This window comes from Melanerpes formicivorus, unplaced genomic scaffold (genome assembly GCF_026170545.1).
Source record: "Melanerpes formicivorus ecotype bairdi unplaced genomic scaffold, bMelFor1.0.p_v2 SCAF_115, whole genome shotgun sequence".
In the NCBI taxonomy this organism is placed as follows: domain Eukaryota; kingdom Metazoa; phylum Chordata; class Aves; order Piciformes; family Picidae; genus Melanerpes; species Melanerpes formicivorus.
The window spans coordinates 1150435-1177955 of NW_027142467.1; the positions used below are offsets into that span (position 1 = coordinate 1150435).

At 43.9% G+C, this 27521-nt stretch overlaps 1 protein-coding gene across 4 annotated transcripts in view; it reads left to right on the forward strand.

Moving 5' to 3' along the window:
- Positions 1-26903, forward strand: part of RBM39 (RNA binding motif protein 39) — a 31360-nt gene extending 4457 nt beyond the window's left edge. The window contains exons 3-17 of one of the 4 annotated variants that reach the window (XM_068167293.1): positions 828-877; positions 4003-4197; positions 9317-9382; positions 9490-9540; positions 10867-10984; positions 11553-11705; positions 12207-12344; positions 14868-14933; positions 15826-16030; positions 16199-16276; positions 21532-21564; positions 22552-22627; positions 22786-22891; positions 25752-25830; positions 25927-26903. In XM_068167293.1, the coding sequence (XP_068023394.1) occupies positions 828-877; positions 4003-4197; positions 9317-9382; positions 9490-9540; positions 10867-10984; positions 11553-11705; positions 12207-12344; positions 14868-14933; positions 15826-16030; positions 16199-16276; positions 21532-21564; positions 22552-22627; positions 22786-22891; positions 25752-25830; positions 25927-26027 (1515 nt within the window). In that variant the 3' untranslated portion in view covers positions 26028-26903. Of the gene's footprint in view, positions 1-827; positions 878-4002; positions 4198-9316; positions 9383-9486; positions 9541-10866; positions 10985-11552; positions 11706-12206; positions 12345-14867; positions 14934-15825; positions 16031-16198; positions 16277-17737; positions 17862-21531; positions 21565-22551; positions 22628-22785; positions 22892-25751; positions 25831-25926 lie in introns of those variants that run through there. The other 3 variants (XM_068167292.1, XM_068167294.1, XR_010990944.1) reach the window with 3 other exon arrangements.
- The last annotated feature ends 618 nt before the right edge of the window (positions 26904-27521 follow it).

Consider the following 27521-nt stretch of genomic DNA (forward strand, 5'->3'; position numbering starts at 1 on the left):
TATGTAGCAGCTATTGTTAGTCTATTGTGCAGTGTTTATTACAACCGTGTCATGAATTTTGGATGAGCATTTGTAAGCTTTAAGTGGTATATTTAGTTTATGTAATACTTAGCAGTTATGTTAAAAACTTGAAGAATTTTGTAAATTGTTATGTTGAAATTCTTGTGTCCTGGTTTAACATGGATATTTTCCATGTAAACAGGTATGGAAATAGGGAATGTTTAGGCTGGACTGGTGGATTATTGATGACTTTCTTGGGAGCCGACGTTACTAAAGCAGTGTGAATCCCTGTTTGCTTCAGGGCGAGATGTGTGACAGAGGTGACATCAAGCTCTTACAACCCTTCAACGAAAATGAGCGAAGATCTCGGGAATGGCATCGGTCACAGGAAATCCATAGTGGCTGGCTGCTAGCATAGCCACTGGGGCTTAGGCAGATATATAGCCTTGGTACTGATCTGAGGGGCACACAAACACAGATCTCAATTTTCCTCTTACACTTTATAGAAATAACATTTAACCACTTGAGTGCTGAATTCTACAGGATAACTTGCTCTCTAAATCATGTAAGGAAGTATCTACAATTTAATATACACTTTTAAACGATGTAAGTCTTGCATTTCGTAATTGTATGACTTAAATTTAAGCAGCAAAGTGGTTAAACATGCCTGCCTAAATTCTCTAAAGTTTTCCACATTAAACTGTAAAAAAGTAATTTAGTATTAAAATTTTTGTTTTGTATTTTCTTATTCCTATTCCCATTACCCTTTGACCACTTGAAATCTTTCCGCTTCGTCCTCACGATGTTCTTCTATCAACCCTGCTTAGGATGAGAACAAATTGAGCAGTGCCAATGGCCACGAAGAGCGCAGCAAGAAGTAAGTATTTGCCCACCCCTGTGTGTTTTGGGGGGAGGCTGCTGGTTTTGGTGAACTGGTGAATGCATGGTAGTACTGTTTAGGGAAATCAAATGGAGAAGCTTTCTGTTGGGAATTGCTGATGCTGCAGCAATTACAAAGTGTTGTACACACATGTAGTTAACGTCCCATTGTCAGTGGCATGTTAAATAAAAAGAACTTATGTGGTCAGCATATTGAATTTTGTACTGTAACCTTTCTGAAGAGCCTGAGTACAGGCCCACCTTCTCCTGGAGGAATAGTTCTGGGGTCTGGACACCTGCTGATGATCCAGAGAGTCTGGAAGTGAAGAAAAACACCTTGCCTAGAAGAGTTTCTTAAATACCTCAAATAAATAGAAGGTGTTTAGAGCTGTAAAATAAATTCTGTACTTTACAAGCATCATTTGGTGATGGGATAGTTGATGTAGGAAGAATAGCAATGATAGTTGAGTAACCAGTGAATCTTGTAATATACAGCTGACGTAAGAGGTCAGCATATTTGCTGTGTCATCTTCCAAAAGCTGAAGGGATCCAGATATTTGGGAAGTGAGAATTCCAACATTACACTTCCATTGGAATCTAGTAATCTAAAATTGACAATACTGCACATCTGCATTGTCAGCAATACTGCCAGCAGTGTTCTTATGCTGAATACTGAGACCCCTAAACTTCCATCAAAAATAGCAGCTCCCAGTATTTTTAAGGTCTGGCTTTTTCTTGCTTTAAAATAGCTGTATGTAGCACATAAAACTAGGCTTTGTTTGGATGCCTGATCTCAAAATAGAGCCTGGTATCTAACAGAGCAGTTTCTTAAGTTTTAGGATTGATTCTGACATTGCTTTCTGGTAAAATGATGGTAATACTGGAACCTATTGTGGTTCCTTTCCTTAGTTGCTGTAGCCTTCAAGACTAAAGACTATCTCCTCAGGGTCCCTTTTTCAGCTTGGGCCTATGTGCTCTGAATTGGTCTTTTTAGTTCAGAAAATCAGTGAATTCAAATATGGAAAAAGAACTATTGTTGTAAAACAGAAACCAGTCAAGGTGTTCTGCTACTGTTAGTCTTGCAATGGTATTTGTTGTGTGGAGTTTCACCTCTCTTCTGCTTTCCTAATGGTACTTTTGTGTCTGTTCATAAAGGTTGCTGCTGTGGTGTCTCTGTGCTTCAGTGTTTTGAGTTAGCAATTGCTAGGTAGTTTGTTACTCTTTTCCTGCAGCTCCCTGACAGTATGAAGCTTGTCCCAGAAGTAGTTGTTCCCCAAAATCTTCAAAGGTTGAACTCTGCTATTTTGTATCAGACTTGTGACAGTACTCTGTTGCTGAAGACTAAGGTGTATATGGGCTTTACCAGGCTGCTTGCTTGGCTGTTGTGTTGCTTGCAGTGACAGTATCAGAATCAACCAGGTTGGAAGAGACCTTCAAGATTATCCAGTCCAACCTATCAACCAGCTCTATCCAATCAACTAGACCATGGCACTAAGTGCCTCATTGAGTCTTTTCTTGATCTCCAGGGGCGGTGATTCCACCACCTCCCTGGGCAGCACATTCCAATGGCAAATCACTCTCTGTGAAGAATTTCTTCCTAATATCCAACCTGAACCTCCCCTGGCACAACTTGAGACTCACTGTTGGGTAGCAAGTAGTTGCTGTTCTTATTGAAGGTTAGCTGCAGTTACTGGTACTGGCCAGTGTACTGAGCTAAATGTAGTAATTTTTGGAGCTATTATGGTAGTGTTTGAGGATTTCAAACTAGGGAGATTGTGGTTGTTTTAGGTGAGATCCAAGGAGAGAGAGGTTTTGTGCACCTGTCCCTGTTGGCACCACAGTAGGAAGTGTGGTTAAATGCTGCTGACGCAGACAGATAACTTGGGATTTCTGGGTGATGTCAGAGATTGTGTAGCCTCTGAATAACACATGCTGGTGCAGCAACTTCTGTCCACACAGAAACAATGAAGAAAGTAGTGGAGTATTGTTGGTAAGCAATTAAAAAATACATACTCCAGTTTTTAAAACAAATGATAACATATATCTCTTGAGAGATAAATGCAAAGATGGTTTTAATGGGCCTTCCTAGGTGGAGACGGGAGAGCAAAAATTGTTAGTGATGGTTAGGCTCAGTTAAATGTGAAAGATTTATACTTGAGTAATTGAAACTGGCTGGAAGTCATAGTTTATACATGCCATAGAAAGGAAAAGGGATGAAGGTATTTAGAAAGCAGGGCTGCATACAAAGCTTTGCAGTGAATTTGTGATCCCACTGAAAAATGGTGTGTGTAATCAGAAACCACAAAAGGAGTCCAGAAAAAATTCAGTAGCAAAAGATGTTTCGAATTGCAGTTTGGCAGTGAAGTTGGTTGTTCCCACAGTTTAGTTGAGGTCCTAAGCCATGGCTTGTGCATCTCTTTAATGTGTTTTATGTACACATGCCTGCACGTTTTTAAATGTAGCAAATGGCAGGTTTTTGTGGTCCAAGACAAAGATTAAAAGGAAAAAAAAGTAATCCAAAATTAGTCTGCCAGGAGTGGAAAAATTACTCCTTGCTCTTCAAGTAGGAGATTTCGAGTATATGAGGCTTAAAAAGTTTGCATTTTCTAAGTAAATGAATAAAATGATGAAGATCAGCAGTTTGCCTCAAACCTGTAGGAGCCAAAGGTTTGGGAGTAGCAAGTAGGGATTAAAACTCTTGAGCTGTATATTAACCTCAAGGAGAGTATCAAGAGAAACTAACCTTCTTTTCCTCCAGACTTGCATTTTCCTTTGTATCTGTTGTAAAAATGTAATTTATTCTTAGCATCTTGATGGTATATTTAAAGTATGTTGGAAAGACAGATGAAGTACTGCATTTGGTTTGTACTCCAGGAAATATTTATTCAGTCCTTTTATTGTTCCTGGAAACATCCTTCACAAAATGTAAGATAAAAAAGTTCTTCGGAGCTCTTTGTGTTGCCGGTGAGGAGCTGTGGAAGGTTGCTGACAGGCTTAACCATCTGGTCAGCAAAAGGAGCTGGGAGAAATCCAACAGGTAGAAGCTTTTTGCTGTCAGTGCCTGTGCCATCAGGTTACAGGAACTGTGGAAGGTGTAATCAGTGTTGTGTTTTCATTTCTCAGGAGAAAAAAGAGCAAGAGCCGAAGTCGAAGCCACGACAGGAAGAGGAGCAGAAGTAAGGATCGCAAACGGAGCCGAGATCGGGAAAGGAAGAAGAGCAGAAGCCGGGAAAGGAAGCGGAGCAGGAGCAAAGAGCGTAGGCGCAGCCGCTCTAGGAGTAGGGATCGCAGATTCAGAGGCCGCTACAGAAGTCCCTAGTAGGTTACTGTGTAGAGCTGCATGTGTGCTGTTTCACTGTGTGATACAGAACCTTAAAGATTTCACTCTGCTTTCTAAATTGGTCACCAACCATCCCAAAAGAAGGTGAGGTTAAGGTTGAAGGATGCCAATAAATAAGGAGCAAAAAAGAGGACAGTAACATATCCAGTTCCTCCTGTTAGATTTCATTCTTACCTGAATGCAGGAAGATGCAAAAAGAGGTCAGAGAATGTGAAGCTGACTGGAACACAAGCATCACAACATGTAAATAACCAGCAAGTTTTCTACATGTCCTAAATATCCTCAGTGTAGGAGCCTGGTGGTATAACTGTTCAAAAATGAATAGTGGTCTGTGACAAGCTCAGAAAATGTTTCTTCTTACATTAGTAAAGGTTTTCACTCTCCTGCTCCTAAACACTTAATATGAAAACACCTTCTATGTTTATATCCAAACTGGAAGTGACTTTTAAGTAATGCTCAGGCATTGCCTAGTTGTCCTGCAGTTTCTCCAACTTGTCTAGAGGCTGTGGGAGGATTCTTCAGTTTCTTTTAGATCTTTGACTTGATAGAACTATGAGTAGTTCCTGACAGTTGAAAATAATTTCTCAAACCCTGGTTTTTTTAAGCTGGTATTTACTGTTTCTCCTGTTGGTTCTCCTGCCCTCCCCTTTGCTCCTCACCAGCACTTCTTGCCTTCAGGAAAACTGAGAGCTGGGCTTTATACTTGGCTTTGGTTGACCTGAGGCTACTGTTTGTGACTGCTTTTGTCCTATCTCCTAGCACCTGTTGCCACATCTCAGAATACAAGGTCCTGTCAGAAGCAAATGCTTGAAAAGGATGTGGGTGTTGGGTTTTTTTTTAATGGAATGTCATGTGCTGTGGAGAAGTCTCCTTAAGGTGTTTGAGAAAACAAGTGTTTACCTTCTGATAAATGGCAGGCTTGTACAGTTCCCTGCATGTGAATGTTTTTCGAGGGGGCTGGGTCCTTGCTACTCTTGGAATGCACACAAAGTGGTGGCCTCAGAGGTCTGAGGCTCTCCTTCTGTGCTGAGGCACCTGCATGTTGGCTTTTGTGTAATGAAAGCATACTCCAAGATGCAGTGACATCCTGTGCTGCCTTCAGCCCTGTGTACTCAGGACCATAAGACTTATCAGGTCAGCTAAAGCTTCTGTAAAAATGTTCTAGGCTTCAGGTCTGAAAGTTTCAGTTGGGGTGGTTTCTTCAGCTCTTCACCTGTAACACTACAGTAGCTAGTTGGGTTGTGCCAGTGCCACCATTGTGGCTCTGTACTGCCTCATAAGCAGGACCTTGATCAGGATGTTCAGCTTCCCGTAGGTAAGCCAGCTGGTCTTGGCTCCATTGTGGTGTTGCATAGAGGGAGTGTCTTGTCATCTTATCACTTGGTTGGAGTTGCTACATTCTCCTAGCTTTGTCAGAGGGTTTTGTTCTTTGGGATTTTTTTTGTGTTGTTGCTGAGTGAGAAAGGTCTTCATCTGGAGAGATTTGGGACTCTTAGTAGTGTGATCTTCCACAAGAAATTTCTCAAGTAGAGATCATTACTACATTAGGACTACATGGACATTGCTAGAGTAATTCTTGTCTTCATTGAAGTACTTTGCTCTAGGAAGGGGTGTTCATTGTTCTGGTACTTTGCCATATCTGTTCTGGGCAATTTCTTTGATATTTAGTGAACATAAAGGTGATATGACCTGAACTGGTATCCCCTGAGGAGTTGAGGGTGCTCTCATTGGTTTGGCAGCATTCTGTTCTCTGCTTCCATTACTGAATTGTTGCTTTCATATAACCAATTAGAATTTAATCAATTAACAGTGGAAGCTTGGAATAGGGCAAGTGTGCAGCCCAGAGCCATCAGTACTGACTGCTGTATAGCCAGCAGTTGGCTCTCATTCCCTTGTAGGCCATGGAGGCTGCTGCTGAAGTGCTGCACAGGCGAATGCAATTCAAGAATTCTAGTTTGGGCTTGGAATGTGTCAAAGAGGTGGACTTCAGAAGACAGGAGAACTCTTCATTTCCTCTTTGGGACTCTCCACTGCAGAAATTTGTCTTTCAAGGCAGTGTAACAGGTGCTGACTTTGAGGGACACAGAAGTTGTGGAGAGAGTCTCCTCCATTGCCAGACTCTTTTGGATTGGATACCTTTGGATCTACCAAAAATGGTGCTTCCATGTGAAGACAAACTTCTAGCAGCACCACCGGTATCTGAACAACAACTACCAGCGTGTGCTTGCTGTCTGGAGAATTTGAATCTGGAATCTAACCTCCTGGGTTTGTTCTCACAGTTCTGAGTTGATGTTACTCCAGGCACTGTTACAGCTGACTGCACCTTTTAGTTCAAAATGCTTTGTGTGGCTGAGAGTTTTTCTTTTTCACTCTTCCACCTCGTGATCTTTGTCATTGCTTCATAAAGGCCCCATTTCAAGCTAATGCCTCCAAACTGAGGTGTTCTGCTGCAGTATTCTTGCTTGGACACCTGTCTTGACAAATCCCAGCTACTGCTAATACAGCAGAAGTGACCTAGGCTGTCTTGCTGTTCTAGAACCAAAAATTTGGACACAAGTTATTGAAAGATGATTATTTGATGAGGACTGGACGTTCATGGTAATTCCACTGGACTTCATTAGCCTAAAACTTGGCTCTGCTGACTTCTTTTAATCTTGGGTATATCTAAGCACATGAAAGTTGGCATTTTACTATCTTCTGACTGTTGTTCTTGGGTCATGTGGCATCACACAGGTTTAGGAGAGCATGTACCTAGCTTTGCCCCAGATGTTGCACAGGACTTGGTGTGTTTGAGTTATGAAGAATGTAACCCAGATTCACAGATTGCATCAGGTTGGAAGGGACCCTCAAAGGTCATGCTGTCCAACCCCGCTGCAGGCAGCAGGGACATCTCCAGCTAGATCAGGCTGCCCAGGGCCACATCAAGTCTGGCCTTGAATGTCTCCAGAGACAGGACCGCTGGGGCATCCTGTTCCAGTGTCTCACCACCCTTGGTGTGCAGAACTTCCTCCTGATGTCCAGCCTACATCTTCCCTGCTCCAGTTTCAAACCCTTGCCCTATCACCATAAGCCTTTCTAAACAGTCCCTCCACAGCCTTCCTGTGGGTTCTCTTCCAACAGTGAAAGCCCTGACACAAGAAGTTGCCTGTGACTCACTGTTTTCATAGGAGATAGCAGGAGGTGAGCAGCCATTGTAAGAAAGTTTTAGGTGGTAGGAGGAATGAGGAAAATGGCCCTGAGATCTACAGCCTAGACAAAGCCAGAGAAATAGAGCTCACAGAATACTCTTGAAAAGAATCTCCATAAGGTAACTTCATAGTATCAGAGTATCATTCAGGGTTGGAAGGGACCACAAGGATCATCTAGTTCCAACCCCCCTGCCATGGGCAGGGACACCCCACACTAGACTGGGCCATACTGTTGCCCAAGGTAGCTTTCTGCTTGATCCGTTCTAGTGGGCTCTTAGGGCTTTAGGTTACTGGGATTCTTCAGTGCTTCTTGCTGTAGTCACCTAAGTACCATGGTGCTTACTTGTCAGGAGTGAAAGTGAAAGGTTTTTTAAGGGGGGGTTTGGGTGTTTCTCTGTTGGTTTTTTTTTCCCTGCAAAGTTACACATGTATTTGAAAATTTTGATAGTATATCTTCCCAGATGCAGTTTCATTAGATTTAGACCAGATACTTTCACTGATTTCCTACAAACTCATGGCCTTGATTACTGACCATCATTTAGTTGGTCTGCATGTTAATTGTGATTGGGTTGTCTTGCTGCATTTGAATTGGAAAGCACCAACGCCTATATAAGGAGATGTGAAGATGCAAGATAATCCTACCACTGATAAGCCAGCCTCTGGAATTAGTAGCAGTGTTTCCAGGTGCAGCTTTTGGCTCCATGTGTCACAGATGTTGGAGAATCAGAATGGATGCTCAGCATCTCTTTGTCTGAGCTCGTGTAGGAAATTGCTTTATTCTGGGGTTGGGGGGAAGTCTGGTTTTGATAAATAGTGGTCTCTGCATGCATGTTTCTTCTTGTTATTAGGTGCTTTCTAAATTTATTTCTGTTTGGTTTTGGTGCTACACAGGGCTGTCTTTCCCTTGCTTCAACCTGGCTAGCATGGTTTTACATACTGGCTTCTCTGTGTTGTGACATGGGTGTCCTCTGTGTTGTGGAGGCCAAGTTTAACTGCAAACATTACTGCTCCAACTACTAGCAAGAAGGTGTTTATCAGACTGAATGCATTTAGTGAAAGACTATTTAATGTCTTCAGACTGCCATCTCTTCCAGGGTGCTTTCACATCAGTTAATAGCCACAGCATAAAGAATCAGTTTGGTGCAGATGGGCAGACAAAACCCCAAGCATTCCCGCTGTGCTGTCATTTGGTGGATGTACAGGAAGAGTGTGAACAGGTGCTGTTCTTTGCCTCCTATCTCCAAGGAGGTCAAGCTCAGGGAGAACATGATAGGATGAGTCTTGTTGCTCGTGTCTGTTACTCTCTGCCACAGTAGCTAGAGGACTGTCCTTAACATGGAAGCAGAAGGCAGATAGCCATTTGTTCTTAGCAGTCTCTGAAGCCTGGAGAACTAAAATTAGATTTAGCCCAGAGATTGGATTGCTTCTGGGTGATATCTATATAAGGCTGACCGCTGGCGCAGCTCTGTGTTTTGATGCCTGGCAAGAACTTTACTTGAAGCACATTTGCACCACTTGAGTGGCTGGAGCTGAGACAGCAGTAGTGAACGTATCCCTTGCAGATGTCTGCAGAGAGCTACTTTGGTTTCCCCTTGCATTTTAAATTTCATGACATGTAAAGAAGATTATGGCAGTAACTGTAGCTCATACAAGTGTGCCACATCTAGCTGGCTCATGATTAAGTTCTTCCTTGGAGTTCCCTGTGCTCTGGGCTTTTCCACACAGGTGGAACTGAGCCAGGAGTGTATTCTGTGCCTGATGTTTTAGAGTGCTGCACACAGCTTATGCCTGGTATGGGTGCTGCCTTCACAGGCAAGAGTGGGTGAGCACTTGAAGTGTAATGTGAGTGAAGACAGGAAATCCTGAATTCAGGTACTCTGAGTAATTTCTGTTTTTGCTTTTGCCATAGTTCTGGTCCAAAATTCAACATTGCCATCAGAGGGAAGATTGGTCTGCCTCACAGCATGAAATTAAGGTTTCTGAGTTTTCTCTACTTTCTATTGCATCATTAATAGATTTTGTTTAAACTGTGACTGATAGACATAAGGGTTTTCTTACAATCTTGATTTCTCTTTACAGCAGACGACGCTCCAGAAGCAAAAGTCCCTTCAGAAAAGACAAGAGCCCTGTTAGGTAGGAATTTTCACACATGCTTGAGTAATTCTTCTTCTTTTTTTGTTTAATTTGATCCAACTGAAGTGGCAAAAGTAGCAGTGAAATAAGTTCTCTAGTGCTGGAATGCACTCAGCCTGTGAGAGGAGAGCATTGAAATGTTGCTTTTCCCGTATGTCATGAGTTATCCTACCGCTCTAATCACTGTGTATAACTGCACAATGTGTCTTGCTTTGCATTTTGTTGGTGTTCTCAATCCTTTCCCTGTCAACTGTGACTTAAATTAGCTAGCTTTTCTGCCAAATCTTACTTGATAATCTTAAGGAAGGAATGCAAAAGTACTGTACAAATGCTGCCTCTTCCCAGTCCGTGTGTACTGATGTTGCTTGTAGGAGTCCGGCGGAGCTGGGAACCTGCGAATTCCAGGAGGTGCTTATGCGTTCTTAAGCTTCTCAGTTAAAGGAATTAGATTTGGATAGCTGCTAATGAGATTATTCTCTAAATTAAAATGCAGTTAAATTTAACCAGCCTTGCTTTGTTTCTCTAGTTAGCAAACCATGAGATGGATGAGTTTTTTTTTCTTGTGTATTCCCAGTAATTTTTTTTAGACTATTTTTATAAATACATGATACATGACTGGGAGCTCAGTCCAGGACCCAGTGTGCTAATTCTGTCCTGTACTGAAGTGCAAGTCAGATATCTTGTATTTTTTTTTAGATATGATGTTTTAATGTGTCTTAAAAGTGGTGCACCTAACTTCAACTCGTGATAACTATTGAAATACAATGAACCTGGTGCTCCTGTTGTCATGGGTGAGAGCGGTTAGTGACTCCTCATACCTTTTTATCATGCAACAAACTGTAACTCTAAAATAAGGACTGGGAAATTCAGTCTGTATAGATGTCAGTATTGTTTAGGCAGTGATTTCACTGACTCCCAAGTGACTGGGTGGATGTAAGGTTTTAGTTTGCAAAGCAACAGAAGTTGATGCTGCTTGTCTGAGAGTTCTGACAGCTAGTCTGTGCTAATGGATCACATTTTCCTTTGTTTCCTGTCCTTTAATCTCATCTATTTGACTGCAAGCTCCCTGGTGGTACTGTTACTTGTGCTGGACAGGGAACCTATTCAATGTTTGCAGTTGAAACAGGATGTTTACATGTGTTGAGTTAGTAGGAATACTAATATCAGGGGTATCCTGCCCAGTTCTTGTTTTAGTGTGGGAGGTGGAGATTTTTTTTTCCACATCATACTTTCAGCTACTAATTTTTTTTCCAAGTTTCAGGTATGGTCCAGAGGTGATAATCTTCATTCAGAATATCTATTTAAACTGAACTTTCCTTTTTCCAGAGAACCTATTGATAATCTGACTCCTGAAGAGAGGGATGCTCGAACAGTATTCTGCATGCAGCTGGCTGCAAGAATTCGGCCGAGAGACCTGGAAGAATTTTTCTCTACAGTAGGGAAGGTAATGAGTAGGGAGGTTAAAGTGATTCTGCATACTTGCTCAAGCTGTCCTAGTGCAGGCTTAGGATTCTGCAGAATAGTAAGCTTCTGGAGTTTCCACTACAGGTGAAAGAGAATGAGTGATGGCCGATTAGTTTTGAAAGGCTTTGAACATGAAAGTGCAGTGTCTGAGGAGTTCATTGCTCAGCCGGTGCTGCACTGTGAAACATGGCAATGCAGTTCTGATTCCAGCAACTCTGTTTCTCAGAAGTTTGGGTTTTTTTCCAGTTAGGTCTGGCAGTTACAGTGTAATCTAAAAATCTGATTTTGATAAGTTTTATTTGTCCCATGGGCTGTAATACTTAAAGCATTGCAGTACTGCAGGTATTTTACTACCCCTGTGTTCTTGTAGCACTCCACGTTTGTTTTTGAATGGCTTTTAATCCTAGGTAGCTTTATGCTGCTCTAGATTTGCAGCACAGTTGCAAGGCCTTTGGCTTAGCAGATAATGATCTGGTTATTAATACCTTTCTGTGAGATGAACTGCTTTAGTGCTTTCCTTGAACACCATGTCTGTGCTTGCCTTTCAGGTTCGTGATGTGCGAATGATTTCAGACAGGAATTCCAGGCGTTCAAAGGGAATTGCTTATGTAGAATTTGTTGATGTTAGCTCAGTGCCCCTGGCAATAGGACTGACTGGGCAGAGAGTCCTGGGTGTACCAATCATCGTGCAAGCATCACAGGTAAGGAGTTGTAAACTTCAGTATTACTCATGTTGAGTGACACCTTTGCTTTCTTGCTGGAAAACTGTTTGAAAACTTGGTTACCATTGAAAGTTTTACCAAGGATGATTTTTCAGTGGCCATCTGCCTGCCATAGTTGACTGGCAAATTTAAGCAAAGTGGTATGAACACATCTTGAAAATACAGGTATGAAAAAAGTAGTAATAATGAAACTGCTAGGGTAGGGAATCGTAGTATGTATTATGTATGCTTTCCAGTGTTTCTGAAGAGTAAACACTTCAGTTCATTAGGTACAAGCCAGAATTCTGCATGGAGTTGTTCAGTGGTAGCTATTGTTTTGAATCTGTGGATCTTGAGCTAAAATCTGGTGGCTAATGTGGAGCATGCTTGCCATTTTGTAAATCTGTTAGTTTTTATCTGCTAGATGCATCCAGCTTCTCCTAGGGGATTGTTTTTATTGACTCTTACAGAGGATGAGCTTTTCTGTTTTCCTTTTCTTAGGCAGAGAAGAACAGAGCAGCAGCGATGGCAAATAACCTCCAAAAGGGCAGTGCAGGTCCTATGAGGCTATATGTGGGATCATTACACTTCAACATAACTGAAGATATGCTTCGAGGAATTTTTGAGCCTTTTGGCAGGGTAAAGTTTGATTTGGCTTCTTCTCTTACAGTTTTTATCTCAAAAACCTACACTAGTTGTAGACTACTCAGCTTCTGGGAATAGTTGAGCTTCACACCTGTGGAACATTGGAACATCTATTTCTTTTTCTCTCTGCTATGCTTGTATGTCCACAAGGCTTTGGATACATAGTCAGTATTGGGGAAGAATGAGAGTCTTGATCTGTGATTTGGTCCCCATGATTTTGGGTGGCAGGTCTTATGGAAGAAAGCACAGAATTCAGTGAGTACCTGGAATTGCAGAACAAAAAACCCCAAACAAATAAATCCCTGAGCTATGTCCTGCTTCTGCAACTTGTAAACAGCTTCTTCCCCTACTGCCCTCCATGGCTGTGAAGAAGCTCCATTTCACAGGTTAAAACACAGAATTGGGTCAGAGTTCTGTTCACTCTGGGTGCAGTAGTTTAATCTGTGAGGACTGGTATTGGAGCTGTAGCTCATATCATTCTTCAGCAGCTCTGTCACAGGCCCTTTCTCCTTATCACCCATCATGGTGGTGGTGTGGTGGTTGGATGTGTTATGGGAGATCATGGCAAAGAGTGGGGCTAATCTGGAGCCTCCAGTGCAGTCACAATAAATGTGGGTCCTACTATGCCAACTAAGTTTTTTTGGGTGTATATTCATTAGGGGAAAAGCTGAATGCCTCATATGCTGCATAATGGGGAAAAAACAATCAAACAAATCCATTGATTTAAATTGATTTTCTTTCCCTCCATCCTACTTTTGGAGTGGGTCCAGAGGAGGCAATGAAGATGAGCAGAGGGCTGAAGCACCTCTCCTATGATGACTGGCTAAGAGTTGGGGTTGTTCAGCCTGGAGAAGAGAAGGTTCCAGGGAGACCTTAGAGCTACATTTCAGTATCTGATGGGGACCTAGAGGCAGGCTGGGGAGGGATTGTTCAGGAGGGCCTGTGGGGATAGGACAAGGGACGAGGGTTTGAAGCTGGAGTAGGACAGATTTAGGTTGAACATGAGGAGGAAGGTCTGCACAATGAGGGTGGTGAGATACTGGAACAGGTTGCCCAGAGAGGTGGTGGAGGCCCCATCTCTGTGGACATTCAGGATCTAAAGTTATGTGTCCCTGGGCAGCCTGATCGGGTTGGAGGTGTCCTGGCTGCTTGCAGGGGGGTTGGACAAGATGCCTTTGGAGGTTCCCTTTCAACCCAATGCAGTCTGTGAACCTGTAATACGAACCCTGTCTCATATTGTGGCAGTGCTTTTCTGCTGCTTTATTCAGATTCAGTACCTCTATAATTTTGTTGTGGGAAAACATGGAAAATTGCAGCAGTTTATTAAATTTTAGCCCACATTGCTGTTTTGGTTTTTTCCTCAGGGTCTGGCAGTAGGATTAATGTGATTTAGGAGGCTGATGTGTGGAGCTGTCATTTTCTTGGTTTTTTTTCTTTAATTGTGTACTCCATTTTTACACTTAGTCCTTCCTCTTCTCTGCTTTCTTTTCACAACACTTTCATGGCTTGTGAATGATTGCTGATAGGTTCTAAACTCTAATTACAAGCTTTCAGGAGTTCCCATATGACAGTAACTGTGTGAAATATGCATCTTAAAGACCCTGGCTGAAGTTGTGCTGACTGCTTACCTTGTGAAATGGAGTTCCTCAGCCTGTGAGATGCCACAGCTGTAATGTTCCAGTTAGGATTTGATGGGCTCTGAACACTTCTTGTCTGCTGAAATGTTGCATCGGTACCAAGCCTCTACCAGTGGCTGGACTTAACAGAGAAATTGTGCATCACTTTGACAGGCTTCGGTTTTAGTATCACAGTACCTGGTTAGGCCACACCTGCAGTCCTGTGTCCAGTTCTGGGCTCCTCAGGTTAGGAAAGATGTTGAGATGCTGGAAGGTGTCCAGAGAAGGGCAACAAAGCTGGGGAGGGGTCTGGGGCACAGCCCTGTGAGGAGAGGCTGAGGGAGCTGGGGTTGCTGAGCCTGGAGAAGAGGAGGCTCAGGGGAGATCTCCTTACTCTCTAAAACTCCCTGCAGGGAGGTTGGAGCCAGGTGGGGGTTAGTCTCTTCTGCCAGGCAGCCAGCACCAGAACAAGAGGACACAGTCTCAAGCTGTGCCAGGGCAGGTTCAGGCTGGAGGTTAGGAAGAAACTCTTCCCAGCAAGAGAGATTGGCCCTGGGGATGTGCTGCCCAGGGAGGTGGTGGAGTCCCTGTGCCTGGAGGTGTTTAGGCAGAGCCTGGCTGAGGCCCTTGGTGCCATGGTTTAGTTGATCAGATGGTGCTGGGTGATAGGTTGGACTTGATGATCTCAAAGGTCTTTTCCATCCTGGTTAATTCTGTTCTATTCTATACCTGTCTAGCTACCTCACACTTAATTCTGTCTGGCAAGGAATAAGGAACTGTTTGAAGAGTCATTTGACATTCCTCTCTGTTCACTTGGCAGGGCTCCATTCAGGTTTTGTTTTGATATCCTGTGGTTTGTTCCAGAATGTCTGATAATGAATCGCTTTACTTTTCTTCTCAGATTGAAAGCATTCAGCTGATGATGGACAGTGAAACTGGACGCTCAAAAGGATATGGATTTATTACGGTATGGCTGGAGCTACCAGGCTTCTTAGACATTTACCCCTGTAGTTGTGTAGCATATACTCAGCAGTCTCTAAGTCTCATCTTGGAGATACCACATTGCAGGATATGGAACAATGGCCTTGTCCTTTGTTTCTGCCAGTTCCCTCTGGATGCTGTGGTTGAACAATGTGGATGTTTAGAATGGAATAGTACGCTTTGTGCTTAGTGCCCGGTAAAGCAATGCTGTCTTCTGCAGGCAAAGACCTACTGTCTTCTACTAGCAAAGACCAGCACCTTCGAAGTGCTGTGAAAATGAGTGAGCTTTTTAGGGGAAACAGGATTTTAGATGCTAAAATTTCCAGTTGAAAATGTCTTTGCTCTCAGATGCAGAACTCTGTGCATTTTGAGTTTCTTGGCTAACCTGGCAATTCATCATGGAGGAAAAAAACCTGGGACCTCTGGCCCTTGCAGAGAAGTGAAGTCTAACTATATAGCTAAATACTTGATGCTTTTAATGCTGGCAAAATACTTAATTTGCTGTTACACAGACTAAAGCTGAGCACCTGCTAAGAATAGCCAGTAAATGTGTAGCAGTTAGAGGTTACAGAGACAGCGTTGTCCTTCAGAAGCGTTGAAAGGGACCGGCTTCCCTGACTCCTGTTGACTGCAATCTCTAGGTGCTGCACAGCAATGTGTATTAAAATACTTTCTTACCTAAACAGGCAAAAGTAACTACCCAAACTGCCTGTGTTCAGTTGAATTGGAAAACAGGGAGCACGTTGAAGTTGGCTTAAGTTATTTGTCACCTTAAATGTAGTGTTGCTCGCGATCGTGTGCCTGGCTGTGCCACACAGCCGGAGAGCTGCTGAGTCCTGCAGACATGAGTATTGAGTTTATGTTTTTCCAATCTACAGTTCTCAGACTCTGAGTGTGCCAAAAAGGCCTTGGAACAACTCAATGGATTTGAGCTGGCTGGTAGGCCAATGAAAGTTGGACATGTAACTGAGCGCACTGATGCTTCCAGTGCCAGCTCGTTCTTGGACAGTGACGAGTTGGAACGGACTGGCATTGACCTGGGGACAACTGGGCGCCTTCAGCTGATGGCGAGGCTCGCGGAAGGTGCGCACGGGGGAAGGGATGGGTGTGAGGGCAGGAGGGGGGAGGGGGATGCCTGCTGCCTGTGCTGAGTGCGCGGGATGGCATTGTTACGCTTTGGACAGATGCTTGTGATGCCTCATCTCTGGGTGAGAAGTGCTTGCTCCAAGGCCCCATCCTGTCCCCTTGCAGGTACTGGTTTGCAGATTCCCCCCGCTGCGCAGCAAGCTCTGCAGATGAGCGGATCCTTGGCATTTGGAGCTGTGGCAGGTAAATGACAATCTGCTTCTTTTTCAACAGTAACTTGTCCTTAACTGCATTCTGTAACCCTTTGAAGTGAGAATGTAGGTATTCACAGTAGCAGTGTATGGCAGCTTGGATGGGCATCATCTACTCTGCATTTTTTTGGTCAGATCTATTGTAGTTCACTTAATTCATCCCAAACCTTCATCTTTTTTCCCCTATACTAATGGGGAACTTTGTGTTTTACTGTTGATTGTTAAAAATGGTAGACTCAGCTGGGAGGGGATTGACCCTTCTGAAAAAGCAGAGGTGTACCATGGGTAAGATTCTTAGGAGTTCATGGGTAACAGGGCAGCTAAGACTGCAGGAGTGTTAGGTTTATACAGTGTGTATAAAGCACACAGCAAGGGCACGGTATGGCAGGGGATGAGTTGCTTTATAGTTTGTGTGCTGCAAGGGGGCATTTGGGCATGTAACTGAGACTTAATTTTGTTGTGGGAGGGGAGGAGGCTGAGGATACGATTGCTGCTAGTTAATGGATGGCCTCAACAATGAATTGTTGAAACAGGCTTCAGAACTAGGGGATTGGGTTACTTCCTGCAGGAGGTAAGGCATTTGCAGAGTGAAATTTCTTGGGTTATTATGAATAGAAGAACAAAAGGCTGCAGAAAAGACTTAAATGTCACAAATAACTAGATGCTGGAATGTGTGAGAAATGTCAGAAAATGAGTGAAGAAAAGATGGCACTGCTTTGTTTGTTGTCCAGCAGTCTGACACAAGTGATTCAGAATGTAGATGCACCTCAATATGTTACTGGAATTCTATTAGATATGTCCTTTGAAGGGAAAGGAACTGGCTAGTGAAAGAAAACTGGGGGTTGAGGAATAAGGTGATTCCTTCTGCTTAAAGAAAGAAGTGATGTCACAGTGGCAAGAGAAAAGCTAACCTAGTCCAGAAATAGAAGGAAATGTAAACAATGTAAAATTGAAATCGCCTTTAATGTAGGTGATAAAGTCTTGCTTCCAAACAGGAGTAGTCAGTGAGGACTGAGCAGTTTTGAAACACACCAGGCTTTTCTCCACTCCCATACTTGAAATAAGCAACCCAAAGCCTCCCCAGCTTGGGTACGTGGCCAAAATTGTGTGACACAGCTGAACTGTTAGGACAGCATGGAATCAGCAAGATCCAACCTGGCTGTGGAGAAATAAGTGATATGGCTGAATCCATGGTTTTGAGGCATGTGCATGTTTCTTGAGTAGCAGTAAAAGCAGTCGGAGTGTCGCTGTTCCTTCCAGTTGTCGTACAGAAGGAGCGATCAGAAGTGCAGCTTGAGTGACTTTGGCAAAAGGTAAAGCTTTTTACTACCATAGTCATGAGCTATCCCCAGAGTGAGATTTGGTTATGGATTAAAGATCTCTTTACTCTTGTTAGAGAAAATTACTACCAGGAATTGTGTCATTATGGGAGACTTTAACTTCCCTGATACAGATTGGAGAAGAATTGCTAGTAATAATGGTGGGGCCCAGATATTCCTGGATGTGATAGCCGACAAATTTCTTCATCAAACACTCACTGACTCATGAAGAGGGGATGCTATTTTAAACTCAATTTGGTAAGTAATGAAGATGTTATGGATGAGAATAGAAATGAGCATTGACTTGAGGGATCATGAGTTACTCAAGTTTAAATGGAAGGTTAAACAAAACAGGTCTGTAACTAAGGCTTCTGATTGTGAAAGCGGTGGCTGCAGAAACAGGACAATGAAGTCATCTGGTCTAAGCAGTTGGGGTGTTTGAATAGGCAGGGTGTAAAAAGTATCTGCAGTTCCAAACTGCTAATGCTACATGGAGCTGTGGTCCAAGGAAAGAAGATGCAGGGTAGAATTGGCCTCCACACTGAACTGGGTGATTATCTGAAGATAAATACGGAGTGAGCACAGGGACTGTGAACAATAGGGAAAAGGGCTGATAACAATACTTCTAGTTTAGGAAATAGATGAAGTGAGAATTGCCTGCCATCAGTGAGATTGAGATAGATCTTGTACAGGAGCTGAAAGTACAGATGAATTACCAAAACTCGAACTAAAGGGAAGCTGGACTGAGGTTGAATGAAATGTTGCTCTCAAGATGTTTCAGAAGAATCTCATTGCCTCAGTTTGTGGTGGGGACACTGGCCATAAAGTTTGGAAATTAAGGAAGGTAAAGTAGGAATATGGATTAAAAAAGAACAAAAGTTATTCACAAGGTCAAAGCTAAGAGCAAGAGCTGAAGTTACTCAGCTGAGTAGTAAGGAAACTCCCACCGACTTAGTGAGGAAATAGGTACATGAAATACGAGAGCTGATACCTGGTATTGCAAATAACTGTTTTAAATCTGTAATGCAGTCTATAGCTGGAGCAGCAAATTCTAAATTGCCTACACTTAGGAGGAAGGAAGAACAACATCTTCCTGGTTTCAAGTCCTGTTGCTCTGATGTCATTTCTCTCCTTCAAAAGTCATAGTAGAGATGGTTAAACTGGAGAAGATGTTAAACATACAGCATACTTAGAGAAACTGCATTTCAGGACTGACAGTCTTTGACAAGACTGGGTTTCCAGACAGAGGAGAAGTAGTAGGACAAGAACTCTGTAAACATGTGGAAGCTAATAAAGCAGAGAAGGGGGTAGTACAGGAAGTGCTGTGGAAAGTACAAGGTGTGTAAAGGTGCAGCATCAAAGCAAGAGGGGCTTTTTTGAGGTGGAAGCTGGGAAATTCAGCTGTTGTTGAAGCAAAAGTTCAGGTGCTGGGTGGATCTTAGTTGCTATTTTAGATGAACAACAGTTTTCATCAACTAGGGAGTGAGGTAAGTAAATACAGAGGTGCTGTCAGTAAAGGATTCTTGGGGTGTTGTACATTGTTCACCTCTTCAGGAGTTCAGCCTGGGAGTTCAGCTGTGAAAGATGGCCAAGGAGAGGGAAAATACCTAAATACTCATTTCAGCAGCAAATGAATATGCCCTGTAAGGGTGACACATTCTTGAAGGGACAGCTGTTCCTGGAGGTAGCACTCTTGTGAGTCTGAGGTGTAGCATACCTTCACAAACAGTTCAGGTCACTTGTGTTTAAGGTGGGCTGAGTCAAACTAAAATAGAGAAATTGAAGAATCAGTTTTCTGTGAGACCTGAGAACTTGGATGCATAAACTCCTGGGAGAAAATTCCATTGGGAGGAAGAATTGAAACTAAACAGTTGTAGCTGTTTAATTGCTGTTCTCTAGTAAATTCTGTTTGAAAATCTGAAACTGAAGAGCCATGAGGCTGTGGAACACTTTCTGATGCTTTTTGGGCCAAAGCATTCCTTGTTCATGGAAGAAATGGTGCTGCAGTGGAAGGATGAATAAATGTCATCAGAACCTCTTTGATCTGCTGTTGTGGTGTAGCTATTTACTTAGAAAGCTGGGGAGCACTTGGCAGGCTTTTCTTTACTTAAACCTAGCTATGCTTCAAAATAAACATGCAAATTCACTTTGGTTTGAGACGTGGATACCTCTGTGCTTCTGCTAGCCATGCCAAATTCTGCCCTTTTGAGTTATGTACACAGGCCATACTGGAGCAGTGACTTGGATCTTAACTTGACAGCTGGATTAACTTCACTTTCCACCTTCTGTTGAAAAAATGCATGTAGGGAAGAGTAAGAGTTGACAGTGAAGAGTGACAATGAATTTCGAAGTTCTGAGTGAGTTTAGAAGCAAGAGGATTATTCAGTCATGAGCAACAGGAGAATTCAGTTCAGCTGATGGAATTTTTGGTGGACCAGAGGGTTATGTTTCAGAGGTGGTAGATAACTGGCCTATGAAACTTGTTCCACAAGGTGCTGTTAGACATTCTTGAGTTTACAACAGATTTGCCTTTTGACCCTAGACAGAACTTGAGCTGGTCATCTTTGTAGAGTGGCCATGTTTCCAAGTGGCCTGGAGCATTCTTCTCCAGCCCAGGCTGGCTGATAAATTTGAGTTCAGCTAACTTGATGCAGTGTGCATTGGTTAGAAATGCAGAGGGAGAAGTCTGTCCTCATCTAATAGAGTGACTTACTTAGGCTCTTACTTTCACTTCTTTGAAACACATTTGTTCACAAAAAAGTTTGGTTAGTAATGAATCAGGCACTAGTTAGAGATTTGGCCAAATCCATGCAGATTCTGTAGAGCCTACAGGCTAAGATAGTGTTTCTCATTATGGTATTTTGATGAGTTCTTTGTGTTCAAATAGAGGAGGGAAAGGTGCTGAATGCACCCAGCTCTGATTAGAGCTCAGTCTTCAGAGCTAGTACCTTCCATTGTTTCTTTCATCAAGCTGATCACCCTTATGTGTTCTATGGTAGCCACTTGCAAGGGCACTTGAAGCCCCTTTTGGGGCTCTGACTGTCTAATACTTAGAGCAAAAAGTTGTGGAGGAGGGTTGATTAGAAAGGGGAGAAGTATGGTGATACCTGACACCAGCAGGTATTTTCAAGTAAGATTGGAAGCTTACCTGTGATCAATCACCTCACTGCTTTCTAAACAAACTTGAGTCTTCCACCTCCTTGTGCTGATGTGAATTTAAGTGGAGCACAAGTGAAGAGAGTTGTACTTAGGTTTCCTGCATTCTGAAGTTACCTCTTGGTCTAAAGATGTCAAGTATTGGAGTCTCAAACTGGAAAATGGTTACTCTGCATTTGTCTGTTCCCTTTACTCCAAATGGGGACTCCTGTGCGTTCTTGAACACTTCTTTGGTGTTTTCTTGGCAAATTAAGTATCTGAGCATTTGAAAATGTTTAGAGTCTGAAAAATAACAAAGTGACTTGTGCCCTTGGGGCATTTGTATGGAAGGATTACAGGTGATACACAGCCCTGCTCTCTTTGAAACTTGGGAACTGCTTTCAGAATGTCACAGTTGTGTAACTCTGCTGAAGTGCTTCCTGCCCAACTGCTCATGCCTGTGAGAATTGCTGCTGCTGTTTTCTCATAGAACAAAATATCTCTTGCAAAGTAAGCACGGCAAGGGCAAGGTGGAAACAACACATTGAATTAAAGGACATGGTCATGCCTTTCCCTTAAAGGTATTGTTTTCCTTTGAAACATCCCTGTGGGTGTGGAATGCAGAATTATTCCATCTGAGAAGCTGAAATTAGTGAAACTAGAGAGGAATAGTGAGAGTGGGTTGAGGTACATGCCTTAGCCATGAATATGCAAGCTAAACATCCTGTGTGACAGGTAGCAATGCAGTGATGCTGGCAAGAGCACTGTGTAACTTCTGTGTATTTTTCTTTAGATTTGCAGACAAGACTATCTCAGCAGAATGAAGGTAAATTAACATTTGATGGAACTTGTCACTAGTAGGTTTCCTTGCACATATCTGTAATTGAAATGCTTCTGGGGTGGAGTTTGCCAACAGCATGATGAATTGTGTTAGTGTCTGTAGGAGTTGTTCTGTGTATTGATCTACTGAAAGTAACAGAACATGTGTTAAACACTTCACCTTTTCTTCATAGCATTTCCCAGCCATGTGTTAGTCCTGGAAAAAGGGTGGGGTTGTGGTTTTGTTTGTGGATTGGGGTGGGGGGATGGCTTCCTGTCCTAGAGGTAAGGACTAGAGCAGTTATTGGGGAGTTTGGGGTTCATCTCCCTGGAGTAGTCATCACCTTACTCTGAATGTGCAACCCTTAACTGTCGGGAGGTGGGGGAGAGTGGGTGACAGTTACTGCAGCTAAATGAACCTGGGAAGGGGCATAGCTCTGTTCACTGTTAAAATGTTTGTTGGGTTAGTTGTCACATTGCTCATTTACAAGGGACAGTAGACCTCTTTGAAGGATAATTCACTGTGCTAAAAATACATTTTGAGCATTCTCAAAGTCTGTCATCTCATGTGAGATCAGATGGGGTGGTGCCACTTTATCCCAAGCTACTGCTCAGCTTCCCTGAGGAGAAAGAGATGGAAGATGCTGCTGGCATACCGCTCAGGCTGGCTTTGTAAATGCATGTGGGAATGCAGACATCTGCATTTCAGTGTTTCACTTGAAAACCTGCCAGAGCCAATGTTCAGTGTTACTTTCTCAGCATCAGCTGTAGTTCAGCTGCACTATTTTCTGCATGAATCAGTTGAACATTTCCAGCACAGACAGTGTGATGCTTTCCTGCCTTCACTTTTCTGTTTAGTTAGAACTGTTGCTGCTATTGCTGAGTATTGGGATTGTAAAGAATAGATAGAAGGTACTCATTGAAACTGGAGCCATGTGTAGCTGATTCTTGACTTGGGGTCATTGTGTGGTTTTTTTTCCCCCTATTACCACAGTTCTGGCTGCAGCTGCTTCTGTACAGCCCCTTGCAACGCAGTGCTTCCAGCTTTCCAACATGTTTAACCCTCAAACGTAAGTGACTTATCATTACCCATTTGTGTGGCATTTGTAGATGGCTTCAGCATCTGAGGAAGCAGTCAGATGTTGCAGAGGGGTTTTTGGTGGGTTTCAGGGTGGATTTTGTATGAGTGATAATGACCTGTCCTGTTCTTCCCCCCCACCTCCTGCAGTGAAGAAGAGGCTGGCTGGGATACAGAAATTAAAGACGATGTGATTGAGGAATGTAACAAACATGGAGGAGTTATCCACATCTACGTAGACAAAAACTCGGCTCAGGTATGCTTGGTTCCAAGGAGAATAAAGCAGCAGTTTTGTGTGCTAGAGGGAGCACTACAAATGCTGTGGTGGTGCTTTTTCCCCCTAACCCAGATGTGAATTTGTTGGAGCTGCCTTGCAGTTTTTGTAGATTGCAGGAGGTTCCTTCCTGCTTAGAGTCACTGTGCAGCTCACATGTAGGCAGGTGAGCAGTTTCCTGATCCTGCAGCCTACACTTACAGAGTGATACAGCTGAAGTTACTGTGGAAACACAGGCTGAAGAGCAGTGACCTCTTCAATACAGGCATTTGGCTTTTCCCTTAAGCTGTGCATTTACCCAAACCCAGGAGCTTCCTCTGTTGCTAGGGATCAGGGGCTTTAGCACAAGGGGTGAGCCCTTCTCACAGGCTTGAGATCACTGAGTTGTAGAATGGTTTGGCTTGGAAGGGACCCTAAGGATCATCCAGTTCCAACCCTCCTGCCACAGACAGGGACATATCCCCCTAGACCAGGTTACTGAAGGCCTCATCCAACCTGGCCTCGAACATTTACGGGGCTGGGGTATCCACAGTTTCTCCGGGCAGCTTGTGCCAGTGCTTTGCCACCCTCACACTGAAGAGCTTTTTACATCTAATTAAACCTCCCATTCTTTCTTTTCCCAGCCTAGAAATGGCTATGCTTGGGGGTGCTGTTAAAGTCTTGAAGTGGGCAGTAGGACCCCCTGAAGTTGTAACAGGGAGGAGACAAACGGGTGCTACGGGTGCAGGCTTAATTACTGTTTGAGGGACACAGCCTGCATCTTTAAAAGGCTAATGAATTTTTCTCCTGTGTTCACTTTCGTTTACACAGTCCTCAGACTGGCTCTCTCTTTCCCCTGTGTTTGAGCACTTGGAATACAAACTGTGGAAGGTCTGTAGAAGACAGGGCTTTTTGGAACCCCTTTTAACAGAGTTTCCAGCCCAAACTGAAATAAGGTTTTCAAATGCTCTAACAGCCAGAGCAATTCTTGCCATTTCTACCTTTGGAAGTGTCCTGTCATCTTCCATTCCCTTCAGGGCTGAAATCTACACTGCTGTCCCTGTCAGGATTGCTTCCCTGGGATTGTTCTGCCCCAGTAATGCTCTGTGCACTCACAGCCCTTTGTTACCACTGTGCTGCTTCTACAGAAGACTTGAGTCACTCAGCCCTTTCATGTGGGCTTACTGAGAGAGCAGCTGAGAGACGAGCCACAGCCTCACAGAAGAGCACACAATCTTTCCTAGCTTGTTTTAAACTTCAGGATCACTGCTCTGTTGGATCTGTTGGGCTGATGTGAGGTAGAAGCCTTTCCCACACTTGAAGAAAAGAAAGGGTCCTTTGACAAATGGGAACAAAACCGCAACACAGCTCCTCCCAAAGCACCACCCTGAAACCACAACAGCATACCTCACCTAGGTTCTGAGCACCTGCAGCTGCAAACCTGGCTCATGTTAGACAGTGGATTTCAAAGGAAAGCTGCAGCATGCTGAGTGTGCTTTGCACCACAGAGAATCTCTTTGCTCACAGTACAAACACAAGTACCCAATGATACCTAAAAGCACTGTTTGATGCAGATTTCCTCTGTGCTGTTCAGGCTCAGCATTCTGGTCTTTTGAAGTGATTCTGGCTGCCATCTTTTTAGGGTTATTTTGCAGACTTGCCAGGCTGAGGGCTTTCAGCCATGTAGGTGTGGTTTGTTGTGGGTCAGAAGACTGCAGCCCAGCTGCACACCTAGCCTGGTGTACTGCATGGTGGTCTGTGGGGGAACACTTAAGCTTTATGTTGCTGTACCTCATGTCAAGGTTGGAGCAGGGGGAGGCCGAGAACAGAACTGTCTGCTAATGGCTTACTGCTGTAAACATCAGCCCCTGGCTCACATTTCCCCTCCCAGAAGGAGTGAGTTGGATTGCAGTGGGAGAGTTAGTGCAGACTGTGGGCATCTGCAGGTCTTGCAGTTGTTGAATGTGAGCATTGCTGTGTTCCAGATTACAGACTCACAGCTTACATTGGGTTTGAAGGGACCCTAAAGGTTGTCTTGTCCAGCTTCCCCTGCTGGTCCCCTGCAAGTACATCTCCAGCTAGATCAGGCTGCCCAGAGCCACATCAAGTCTGACCTTGAATGCCTCTGGGGACAGGGCCTCAACCACATCCCTGGGCAGCCTGTTCCAGTATTTCACCACCCTCACTGTGAAGAACTCCCTCCTGATAGCCAGCCAGGCAGGCCTAGTGCTCTGTTGGCAGATGGAAACCATCAGGTGTCTCTGGCACAGTTAAAGCTGGGTTTGTCCCTCTCGCTGCTTATCGTCATAGGCCCAACATGCCCTGCTGTGGTGGGGGTTTTCCCTTTGACTCAGGCTCTGGTCAAGTAAAGACAGGTGCTGAGATCCACATAGGAAAGCATGAACAGTCTTTCTCCAAGTGCTGGATGTCCTTCCTGCCCAGGGCAGTGCTGAACCTCTCTGAAAACTGGACTGGATTTCATGTCCAGCCAGGCGTTTGTGGATGGTGATTTGGTGTAAGTCGATGGCTCGCCTGCAGCAGCGGTGGAGGCAACCACACTCGTGAGGGATCTGTAATCAGGAGCTATTAGATTCTCTTGGAAAGGTGATGAGTGCAAGTGAACAATGCATTACTTGTTGATTTCAGCTCAAGCTTTGCTTCTGGTGAGTTTTGCCAGTCCCTGTTTGGAGAAGCTCCGCGCTAGGTTAACTCAGTCTGATGAGGCGGCGCCAGTCGCGTCCTGCCCACTGTTCTGCATGCTCGCACTGTCTGTGCTGTCGGTCAATCCCGGGGAGCTGTGTTCAGAGTGGTGGTGTGGGATGCTCCTGAGCTGCTCACAGACTGTGACACTTGTGTGTTGCAGGGCAATGTGTATGTCAAATGTCCTTCCATCGCTGCTGCCATCGCGGCTGTGAACGCGCTGCATGGGAGGTGGTTTGCAGGTGAGTGCACTTCCTGGGGAGGCCCACGGTTACTCACGGGGTACAGACACGGCCAGGTGCTCTTACTGTTAAAATTGGTTTTGCTCTTCTGTTTAGGCAAGATGATTACAGCAGCATATGTACCTCTTCCAACGTACCACAGCCTTTTCCCAGACTCTATGACTGCAACCCAACTACTGGTCCCCGTTCGACGATGAAGATGGATTTAGTCAGTTTTGTACATAGTTATTTTTTGGAGGAAGATTGAGTTATCTTTTATTTAGATAAAACTAAAGGAAAGGATTTAATGTCATTTTGTGTACACTTCCTGCTATCTTTAAAATAAACTGAAGTAAGCAGAAATGCAGCGTGTTCATTCTCCCTGACTAGCATTTCCACTGTATACAAAGCTGTTGACTTCTTGTTCTGCCTTGTAATTCTTGTACATTTACTGGGGTGATCTGTAGGAACCGAGAAGTAGCTCATAGCAAACAAGTTCTCTGTGACAGGCAGATGGGACATGATGACATTCTCCACGTTTAACAGCCTTTCTTTTAGGGCAGCAATTCCATTTTGCATTTCACTAAATGTAGATCTGCTCAAGGTTGATGGTGGCTCGGGAGGGACAGATTTAGTGTTTTGTGTACATGGAACACTCAAAGGCTACTGAAAGCTGACTCTGGAGAGCCACTCAGCTTGACTTATGCTGGATAATTGCTGAGGATAGAAGAATTGAAGGGGTTTATTCCTTGATGGTAACTTTTGATTAATGTATCTGTAAAAGTTTCTTTGTAAATACTGTGTGAGGTGTGTCTAAGTTTCCAAACAAAACCATCTCTGCATTTCCAGAGGAATTTGTGTGCAGTGTGGCACAACCGGAGGATGCCAGCAGTCTGAAGGTGGGCAGGAAATACAGAGAGGTGTTTTGTTCTGGTTGCATATAATCTTTGCTCTTTTTAAGCTCTGTGAGCTCTGAAATATATTTTTGGGTTACTTCAGTGTGTTTGACAAGACAGCTTGATATTTCTATCAAAGACTTTCATATTGCAACAATCTTTGTAAGAACCACTCAAATAAAATTCTCTTAAAAAGGCCTTCATGCAGCTTTATTTCTGCGCTCCCCCAGGGCGGTGTAAGCGGTGTGTGCCAAAGGCAGGCAGTGGGTGCTGTGCAGAGCTGGGGGCTGGAATGCTGCTCTGCAGAAGAATGCACAGAGCCAGGTTTTGCTGTTGTGAACACTGCACACAGTGGTTCAGGGCTGGTGGGTTTTCTGTCCACAGAGGCTGGGGGCAGCTCTCGCCCTTTCTCAGGCCTGCTGGAGCTGTAGTCCAGAGGTTTGGCCCTGCACACCTCCATCTTTCACAAGTGGCTGTGAATTGTGGGCATGGAGTAGTCATGCCTTTAGTCTGGCTTTGTAGGGAAGCTTGCCCAAGCTGATGGCCCTCTTAGTGCCCTTCCCCACTTCCCTGTCACTTGTGACCACTGGCTACTGCAATCGCTGCATCCCACTATGGTGGGGTTAGAAAGGACCTCTGGAGATGTAGTCCAGTTCCCCTCTAGCAGTCATGCATAGGGGGTTGCCCAGGCTTGCAATGTCCACGTGGGTTTGGAAGCTCTGCAGAGAAGGGGGGGGGGGGGGGTGTTTGTGTGAAGAGTGAGTTAAAAGCTTGTGAGGCAGGATTAAGGAGCAGACTAATGGGAGACACTGGCCA